Genomic DNA, 10,780 nt, shown 5'->3' with positions numbered 1-10,780 from the left:
AACTGTCTTTAAACTTATTGTGTAATAAAAAAAACTCTAAGCCTCATTTGGCAATTCATTTGATTTAGTTAGTGTGAATAATAAATGTAATTTAATGGCGTAGTTATTATGCGCGACATATGAGCTGTGCCTTTTCGGTGATCATGTTATTATTATTTTGATAAATGTTCAGTTCAATTTTCCAAAATTGGTAGTATTTACGAAATGAATCTTCATATACAAGGCTAATCCCTTGACCATTGATTTTATCTTATAAAACATGCATAAAAAGGAATTTAGACAATAGAAAAATAATGGTTCATTCCTTAGTATCTTCCTGTAGGCCTTGGTACCTTTAAACCTCGTTCCCTTAATTTCACCCCTTCACCAACCCCCAAAATCACCAAACCCATAATTCCTTACCCAATTACAATATTTCAAAAAGTGCTACGTGTTGTTGAACAGCATAATAGAAGAAAATTCAAAACATATACCGTACTAAGAAACCACCTCAAAATTCTTAAGTTATTCGACAAATTAAAATACAATTTCCTGACTAACCCATAAATTCATCCCCAAAACAATCTCAAACCACCCCCAACATTCGTAGCCCTTCTACAATCCCCGCGTGCTGCGGGTTGCTCCGGCGGAGAAAGTTGTATCGCGGGGTAGGGACGCCGGCGCTGGTGGGTCTATATAAGTGACAGGACCCCTTGGATCAGTACTCTCCTAGTCCGTGGGTCCTGGACGCACAACATGGGAGGAAGACGTCGCCTCGTGGTCAGTGAAGTGTTGTGATAGTGTAGCCAGTGGATATGTGGATAAGTGCTAGATTAAGTGGAGCCAGTTTGAAGTGTTTCGTCGTTTTGTCTGCGGAAGATTTGTTTGAAAATCGCGAATTATTTGTTCATGAACACGATTTTTTGTTCATGAACACGATTTTTTGTTTATAGTTTTGTAAGGAATTGTAACAGTTCGTTGTTTTGATTTGACAGGCTTAAGGAATTTTGTTTAGTAAATTCAAAGTAAAAAAATATTTTTTGCTTGCGCTGTCAACTCAAGTAAAATTTTGTACTTGGTAATTTTAAAAATATACCCTCAATGATTCCAAGTGAGGTAAAACTTGGATTTTGTTTTTATCGTAAAAATGTCAATCGTGTTCAAAAACATTATCCATCCTTGAACTTTCTCAGACTCTACAACACAATACTGAAAATTGTGAAATTATATTTTCATTCGCGGTTTTTTTATTGGACCATCATTAATTAAACACAAACAAAATTGAAAAGTTTTTTAGGAACATGCTTATACTTACAACAGTTTCATTTAATCGGACGAAACCCTTGTCGAAACACTTCAAATAGCCTTATTTAGTGGAACTAATTAGTTATGGAGTTCTATCTTACGATTTGCTCCGTATAATATAACCGTGGTTTCATACAGAAAATAAACTAGTCAGAAGGGACGAATCGTATTTTAGATGGCGGTACATTAAATAACTTTTAGTTTGGTAGTTCACGTGGTTATATTATGAGAACTTCAGTAATTAAATTACTTCTTCCAACATAAAAGTAAAAAGAGAACGTGAATTTTTACGATATAGTTTATATAGGTAGATGATTGTTAATCCTAAAATATAATTTGGCAAATCCATTAACGTTTACAATTTTGATAAAATGTCTCACATTGTTTGAAATGTTTGTTTCTGATTGTTTATTAATTCTTAGTGTATTTTTTAGTTAAATACAAATTTCATTTTAAGTCGAACTTTTAATTCTGTTTTACGTCATTTAAATTCATAAAATCAGCATTTTAATAAACTACAATTAAATCAATAAGACGAATTTAGAATATTTTTTCATATGTTGGTATTTTAAAAAGACCGTTCTGAAACAAATCTAAACATTGTCAATAATTAAACAAAATTGATGATATTGCGTTATATGTTGATCATCTCTTGCTCATAGTTACGTGTTAGTGTTAAAATTTAACCATGATTAATTTAAGAGTCGTGTCTTTAAAATTGTTCGGAAAGGGAATAACATTGAATATACGTTTTGATACGTACATTAGGGGGATAAACTGAAACAACGAAGTTGACTTATTTTACATTGTTTAAATATAAATTCTTATGATAAATGTTTTTGCATATGATAATATAAATTTAAAATGTGGTAAACAGTAACCATTTAACTGCTTTACTATATAAAGGATTCATTCTTTAGTATTTTAGTTAACTAATCAAAGTATTATTTTAGTTTTTTGTCACTTTTAAATTATTTGATCAATTACAGTAACTTAAAAATTTAAATTAGTAAAATGATTGATCCAATGGCTTGGGTTACCTCTTCACTTATTTATCGATATGGGTTTTATATTGGTAAGTCGTTCATAAAGAGGTAACAGTATAAAGTAAACTTAAGGACAATATCTAATAAAATTTAATGTTTTAATGAAATTTTGCAATATTGATTTTAAATTACATTGTTGTTATATTTTGTATTTATATAATTGACCAAATTGTTTAGATGAATAAGAGATACTATTGCATATACAACTTAATAAAAGTACATTTTCTGTCTTCATTCATTCAATGAATAGATGAAATTACAAAATAAACAACACAATAACGTAAATTAGTTAAGTAGGCTACTTATATCGCCAGAACGAGAGGTTCAAGTTGAAATCAATGCAGTTTGCTTAAAAAAACTATTTTATCACAGATGGTTTGAAAATAATTACAGTACAACTTTTTCTGGACTATGAATGACCAAGCAATATCTTTCCTAAATTTTTAAATCAGAGTTATGATTTCCACCATAGCTATAACTAACTACTGAGATGGCTGTGAGTGTTACAACTGTCATAAATTTATCAATGGTAGACGTAATAATCAATTGCAGAGTTATTAGTGTCTCTCGGAGCTTAGAATGTCCGAGTTTCAATAATGTAGGATTTATGACTGTGGGAGTTAAGATTGTTTAAATATTAATGTAAAAAAACAAATGTTCAGGGTGGTGAGTTTTCAAGTTATACTGTAACTATGAGAGTTGTGATTCAAAAAGTTATTTCTGTTAGAAATCAAACTATCCAAATTTTGAAATGTCATGGTTGTATTGTTGGAGTTATAACTGTTTAAGTTGTTACTGTGAGAGCCACGGTTGTCAGAGCAATGAACAGGGGTAAAATTGTCATAGTATCGGAGTTTTCTAATATCGAAGTTATAGCTGTCGGAAGTACAACAGCCGGGGTGATAACTGTATTATGATCAGAGTAATAGTTGTAGATGTCGTAGTTATAGATGTCGGAGCTATGCACAGTCGTGAGCGAGGTGAGGTAACCACTGGTTACGTATCGGAGGAATCCCACATGATACAATTACCAGTCCCGGGCAAGGACGCAGCTTTCCTTTACCTGCTTGACCACTTTCATCGCGTTCCCGCCAAACTGGCTCTTCTCGCCCTTTGGCGGGTAAACACTTCCGCCACTGCCCACTCCCCCGCCCCACGCTCCGGCACTTCCGCGTATCTGCATCCAGGGCGTAACCTTTCACTCAATTATTCACAACAGAAGCGTCAATAGCTTCACAACTTTGAATTAAATAATGCTAACTTAATATTTCGTACAAAAACTTAAAAAATACGCGTGAGAATTACTAGGATTTAAAGCGTATTTAGTTGAAAATGTGAGCTAATTTTTAAGGGGTTGGCGGCCTTTTCAACCTTCACTTGACTTTCTGTATAGTTCTCAAGCGTGTGCGCGGATCTTATTCAGCGAAGTCGTGAGCATTTACAGTACAGGGGTGAACTGTACTGATAACATTAACGGTGTGCACTAAGATAAGAAAATTGCTATCATGGATTCGTCATCCCGTCTTGTTACCGATTGAGCTACCGACTCGCCTTTTATTTACTGCGTTTGAACAACTTGTTTGGCAGGAAATGCGCTTTTAGTGTTTTTGTCTTAGTTTTTGGGGGTTAGAGGTTCCAGGCTGGATTCAAATTTGATTTTCAACTATAATATAACTTAAATCATGTCAACTAATATATCAACTAATATCTGAAATCATGCATGCATGAATAAAAAAATGAATGGTTTAACATTAACAATTAACCTCACCCTCATAGGACATTATACACTTATACATTTATAGGACTTATACATTTTATTGATAACTAATGAAAACTGAACAAACAAAGTTTACATGAAACAAAAACCTCTTTCATATTTAACTATTTTCTTTACACTGACTGGATTCATACAGATAATATGTCCTCAATTTACTAAATTTTAAGGAAAGACATTCGTTCTGGTTTCGAACTCCGACGCTTATCGTGGGTTTCAAATTTAAAGAGTCAAATTTTAATTTAAATCTATTGGCACCCAGTACGATTATTATACATTTATGTACTTTTACCACCCCAATAAGATATTTTGTTAATCAGTATCACTACACTTTTTAATTAACGCTGACTAGAACCATGACTCTAAATTATAATACAAACGCCTGCAAATTTAAATGCTGTATAAAAATTCTCAATGGAAAAACTCATTTTCATTGCATTCATAATTCCACATATCTATTTTGAATTATCGCTAATAACCCATTCGCTTACACTACAACAAACCACGTCAAGGTTGACGACTCACAACATTACGAACAATGCGTTATCTCGTGTTATCGCTGCAGGTTGGGTAAAAAGTTGTAACTCCAACCTCCTGTTTCCGCACACCTATGACGTAACAAGACAGTCGCACAAATGATGTCACCCGTTGTTTAATAATTCCCTAGACAAGGTCGTACTTTCTCAAGCCGCGGATGAATACCAATTTGTCCAGATCCTTTGGCCTCTGGGACCGGAAGCGTTGGGACGAACTACTTTCACTCGCGGAACTCTGAATTCGTAAATGAATTTCATCACATGGCGGCCAACAATGCCAAACAATACAATAAATGAGAAAGTGCCCGTCAGATTGTCTATGTCTCTCTCTGCTACTTGTCATCTCACCACCTTGCCCCTTGACTTGAGCTCTCTAACGTTGAAGTAGGTAGCCAGGACGAGCTTTGCAAATTAGTTTATTGGAATTCGGCATTGTTTCTTTTACAATATAAACTTATATTTTTATTAGAACATCCAAATATTACAAAACTCGATTTTAATGCTACAAACGTTTAGACATAGATGATCTTCGATTCATAAAACAGCTATCAATTCATTCACGGTTTATGATTGGTATTCTATTTAAAAACAACTCGTTCTCCAAAAGGGCTCATATTTATATCCTGAGTATAATCTCTCTTACCTCAAATATTTTTCCAAATGATCCGATACAACTCCTTATTTATATAAAAAGTAATTTTAATTTCCTGGTAGATGTCTTTAAAGTTTGGCACCAGGAGCAAAAAACTTGTTTTATTTTATTTTGTGTATTTCTACACCAGTGACTTTTTTACGTTTTGAAAGGGAATGTTTGGTTCTTTTGGTAAAACAGTTGAAACCCTTACAATTTATAAACATAATTGTAAAATCATCTCATACAGTATAAATTTTTATATAAAATGAGGTAGGTAGGCCTTGTAGGTGATATCCCAGTTTGGATGTATCACGTGTGCCTCAATACTTTGAGGTAAATGTTACACGCGTAACTGATAAACTTAAGTCCCCCCTAGATCGTGCTAAAGGTATTTCAGCGGATGATGTCGATGAGCCCCTATATGTCGTCTTCAACCTAGCTCGCTCAGCTTTATTTGTTTTCTTATCTGATGTTTTGCATTACAGGTGGCGCTCGTGCTAGTGCTGCACGTTGGCCTCGCGGTCAGCAAAGCTCTTCCAGACGTGTCAGAACAGCTGACGCCGCCGCAAGAAACAGCGGCCGCGCCTCTGTACGGTGATTATCAACAGCCACAACAGCAGCAACAACAGTAAGTGTCAACAACTTGTTAAACAATCCAATGGCTACTGGTGGTAGTGGATTATAGTTGATTACTGTCTCAAGTAGGACAAATAGATAGATTTCAATGTTAGAATGAAAACTAATTAATTAGGCTCGAGTTTAAAATCATTATGCAAACCACAAACAGTATGGCCAAAACGTAGTGTATCGGTGATAAAGAGTAATCTTTCTTACATCTCATTTTCACCTTTTCTTCTTAAGTTGTAAATAATTTTAAGTTAAAAGATCTCGCAGAACACTACGAACGCGATTAAACTGGTGAACAAATAATCGGAAAGCGAATAAAGTAGTGCTACTCAAGTGAATTTATGTAAAAAATTGTCCCAATAATTAGTTATCTAGTTACAATGAACCAAGTATTTATTTTGCCAGGTAGTTCATTTTTAGTAGCTGTAGTGTAAATAATAATGATATGCTACTTAACGCAAAAGTTAACTGGTTCTTGTGATTGTAGGGCCGCAGTCCCAGAGTTGCAAAGGAGGTATGACCCTCATGAGGAGGAACACCACCATCATCATGAGGAGCATCACAAGGGCTACTGGAAAAAGAAGCTGATCTGGAAGCCAGACTGGGTCAAGATCTGGAAACCGGCCAAGAAACAGATCTGGAAGCAAGGCTGGAAGAAAATCTGGAAACCCATCTGGGTGCCAACGAAGAAAGCTGCGTGGAAGGAGTACCAAGTTCCCGAATGGAAGAAGTACTGGAAACCAATCTGGGTACAGATCAAGGTCCCAGTTTGGAAGGAATATCAAGTTCCCGACTGGAAGAAAATCTGGAAACCAATCTGGGTCGAGATCAAGGTCCCCGCATGGAAAGAAATCCAGGTACCCGACTGGAAGAAGGTTTACAAGCCAGTCTGGAAACACATCGAGGTCCCCGCATGGAAAGAGATCCAAGTGCCCGATTGGAAGAAGATCGTCGTACCTAAGCTTATCAAGGTCGGTATCCCCGGTGAAAAGCACTTAGGAAAGGACGAACACGGATGGGAATACACCAGCCACGATCTTTGGAAGAAGAAGGTAATTTGGGAAACCCACTGGAAGAAGATTTGGAGAACCGAGAAGAAACAGATCTGGGTGCCATCAAAGAAACTAGTCTGGAAAGAAGAATGGAAACAGATCTGGAGAACCGAGAAGAAACAGATCTGGGTGCCCTCGAAGAAGCTCGAATGGAAGGCTGAATGGAAGCAAATTTGGAAGCCCGCTAAGAAACTGATCTGGGTGCCCGACAAGAAACTCGAATGGAAGGAAGAGTGGAAACAGATCTGGAGAACTGAGAAGAAGCAAATTTGGATCCCTGACAAGAAACTGGAGTGGAAGGAAGACTGGAAAGAAATCCAAGTTCCTGCATGGAAAACTATCTGGGTACCTGCGTGGAAGAAGGTATGGAAGCCAGTATGGATCAGCGAATGGATCATCATCCAAGAGGAGCACCATCCACACCACGAGGAGCACGGATGGGACCGCAAGGACAGTGGAGTTGCTGAGTCCAAGCAGATCGGAGTCGGAGTTGCGCTGAACCAACAGACGCAGCAGCTGCAGCAACGACAGCTTCAGCAACAACAGCTTCAGCAACAACCGTTGCTTCAGCAACAGCCACTGCCTCAGCAACGACAAATCCCCGTGTCATTTCCCCAGCAGTAGCACCCCCGACTGATCCCCCGGGTGCCACCCTACCTCGCGTTGCCAAACCCTGTCCCTTCCTTCTCAAAACTCCACAAGTACAAACCAAACGTGTCTGTATAGTATTAAACGTCTGAGCGATTTTACGTTCAGACACTGTATATATAAAGTGTTGTTATATATTATGTGTTGTTAGTTAATTTTTATTCGTTACTCTGTTGTAAATACGAAATAAACTTTTTGTTACTAAACAGAACTTGTTGTTTACGTACGAAACCTTGTCTAATATATTACTGTATTGCATATAAACTTTAGGTATGTAGCTGAAATGTTGACAGGAACTAACAGTTCCATTGTAATTTCACTTCAAATTTTATCTTAAATCAATTGTAAGGTCAATGAAGAATTCTCATTGCATTGCAAATCTAGACCAATCACACGAAAGCGAAGGTGAAAGAATGGCCTCGAAACACAAATTCACACTCACTGTCTCGTTCCTTCTTTAAATACGTGTTAGGTACATTCCAATAGCTTACCATTATCGTTGGATTTTGGATAGTGAACCAATAATACTCTAGGAAACAATAGCTCAATGGCCAATTTATTACATTTGAGCTGCCTTTATTACTCAACCGAAAAATATTTATAGCCCTATAATGGTTTCAAAATTTTCTTGATGCCCTAGAAAAACTAAGAAGGCGAAAAGTTGATTCTGAAAGTTCATATTAAAAAGTTGATATAACCAATAACTATACTGTATAAAGGTAAAATATATTTCAACGATATATCTCATACGTAAGTTATTAATAATCTAGTTAGGTGTAAGGCTGTCTTTTCATCACACAAAACCTAAATAATAAATCAAGTCAAATCTTAGGTAAAGAAATTGACTATTCTCGTTCTCATATCGACCGACTAGATCTGAGAAAATAAAATCCTTTGTCCATAGCCATTTTATAAGTAGTATTAACAAGCAGAACTTGTAGACATAGTAGTTTGTCTTATATGACCAAGTTAAATCGATACAGTTTAAATCCTACACAGGCAGAATGAAAGGCTAGGCCTAAATATCACATGAAAAATTGCTACATACTAAATTGTTAAATAATGAAAACAGACTATAAATATTTATAGTATAATGTAGTTAAAGATAGTTAACAAAAATTACAAACAAAACAAAAATAGACTCCATCCTGTTATCAAGCTTATTTTGGGACCACAAAAAGATTTGAATAGAGGCCCCAAATTGTTACCACTGCTACTGTTTGGAATGATTTTATACAGTACTAGCAGTGTACCCGTTCTACGCACGGGGATCTTATAGTATTCAGTTGAAACCTTTTTATATTAAGAACAGCAGTTGGTTTGCATATTTTTAGATATGCTGGCCAAACTGTTATACATAACTTCATTTTTAGCGAATTTCCCATATAGGGAATAAGCTATTACCGTAGTACTCATGGTAAGACCTGGAAGCGGGACCAATTTTTTTTTCGTTTCGAGGTCCCTAGAGGCCAAAAACACCATCCGTTCAAATTCATATATATATATATATATATTTATATATTTATATATATATATATGTGTCCGTTAGCACGATAACTCGAGCAAAAATGATCCGATTTTGATGAAATTTGGTACAAACGTGTAAACCTACGTTTATTCGAACGAGTTCGCGATCCAGCATGATCGGACCATGGGAACGGGGGTTTACGGGGGGTTTTATGGGGTAAAAATAGGTTTTTCGCATTTTTGACCCAAAAACATAAAATTTAGCAATTTCTTTCCAAACCATTTTGTAGAGCTTAAAAAAACAAATAATTTAGTATATTGAAGCGTTATTATGCGCCTAGTGGTTACGGAGAAAATTACAAAAAACTGTAAATTTAAAATTCCCATGTTATTCTTATGGAGAATAAGTAAACTGTTGTAGTTTGCTTGTTTATGATCATATTTTAATCAAATTTGGATAATGCATTCATTTCATACTAAGCGATTAACATTTTACAAAAACACCTTTTTACCCTCCCTGTTGCAGCAAACCTAAGTACTCGTTAAACTAGGCCTAATGTTATTTAAATAGGGAATGAATGTGATATTTTTAAGGAGGCATTTTAGTGTAAATCCAATCAGGCAAATGGAAATTCGCTTAGTCTGCAGGTTTGCTGCGGCGGGGGTATATGTTGTTTGTTGTTGTTCCGGATCGGTATAACAATCAATAAAAGGTTAAATTACCTGTGTCCGCCGGTCGATCCTAATGTATCCTATTACAGGAGATGCATTTCGGCGAAATTAAATCGCCATCATCAGTCATAATATAAGGTCTTGAGCTTCCCCATTAGGTGCGTCTTGGAGTTTTTGAAACACATACACGAACTGTACACTTATACACATGACGAATAAAACATAAATATGTACACGGTATGCCTACTTTTATTTTCACTATGGACATGTAGACGCGCGTCGGTCGTGTGCCGAGTCTCGACTGAAAATGCTCATTTAAAAAATGTAAGTTTCCCAGCCATATACAACACTGATTCAAGGTCTTTTTCCCGGTTATCAAAACTCAAGGATAATTTTTTACCCAAAGAATCTCCATTTTAATTTTTCGGTTATCCTACAAATTATTGCACTTGCGATTAACTAAATCCGTTATGTAAGGAAAAACGTTTTTAATCTTACTTGGTTTGGATTTGCTTTCAAAACGTGATCGGAATTGGTTGCGGTATTTGTAAACAATCAATCTAAACATATCAGTGACAGCTAGAAGAAGTAATCTTGATTCGAACAGCTGTTCGTTATTTCATAGATGAATATGTGATCATATTGGGAGAAAACTTTACAAAAGTCGCACAAAATTGGGCTTTTAGTCCGTCATTTTATTTACAAAGTAGTGACGCCATATTTTAATGGCTAAAGACAATCTCGCCAATCCAGTGAATACAATAAAATGATTTGGAACTTGATAGGTACTCTCGTTTTTCAGGAGAAGTACGCGTAAAATGGCTCTTAGGCCGTGACAGACAGGAAGACAGACAGAAATTTAGATGAGACTTGTTTCGGTTTCTTTAATGTATAAAACGTAAAAATAACCTAAAAGTTTATGATTCTGAGCAATGTACAGACAAAACTCTAATGTTATTTATATCGATTCGTTATCCAAGCTATTTATTTAAATGGTATTTTAATTAATTTTTAATTACTTTAGTTCAAAAATAGAACGA

At 35.7% G+C, this 10,780-nt stretch overlaps 1 protein-coding gene across 1 annotated transcript; it reads left to right on the top strand.

Annotated features, from left to right (window-relative positions):
- The first annotated feature begins 719 nt into the window (after positions 1-719).
- On the top strand, positions 720-7,812 carry LOC128994874 (uncharacterized). Its single transcript, XM_054419695.1, has 3 exons — positions 720-759; positions 5,760-5,902; positions 6,389-7,812. The coding sequence occupies exons 1-3, from the start codon at positions 736-738 to the stop codon at positions 7,575-7,577; spliced, it is 1,356 nt and encodes a 451-aa protein (XP_054275670.1). The 5' UTR covers positions 720-735; the 3' UTR covers positions 7,578-7,812.
- Positions 7,813-10,780: the final 2,968 nt, after the last annotated feature.

Source organism: Macrosteles quadrilineatus, unplaced genomic scaffold, assembly GCF_028750875.1.
Source record: "Macrosteles quadrilineatus isolate MER2022 unplaced genomic scaffold, UCM_ALF_1.0 Scaffold_5__1_contigs__length_97177068, whole genome shotgun sequence".
In the NCBI taxonomy this organism is placed as follows: Eukaryota; Metazoa; Arthropoda; class Insecta; order Hemiptera; family Cicadellidae; genus Macrosteles; species Macrosteles quadrilineatus.
The sequence above is the reverse complement of the archived record's forward strand: the minus strand, read 5'-3'. Positions and strand labels throughout refer to the sequence as shown.

Excerpts from the sequence above, each read along its gene's own strand:
- LOC128994874 (XM_054419695.1), top strand. The coding sequence starts at position 736 with ATGGGAGGAAGACGTCGCCTCGTG. Across the intron at positions 760-5,759 it reads GAGGAAGACGTCGCCTCGTG|GTGGCGCTCGTGCTAGTGCT; the intron begins GTCAGTGAAGTG and ends TTTGCATTACAG. Across the intron at positions 5,903-6,388 it reads CCACAACAGCAGCAACAACA|GGCCGCAGTCCCAGAGTTGC; the intron begins GTAAGTGTCAAC and ends TTGTGATTGTAG.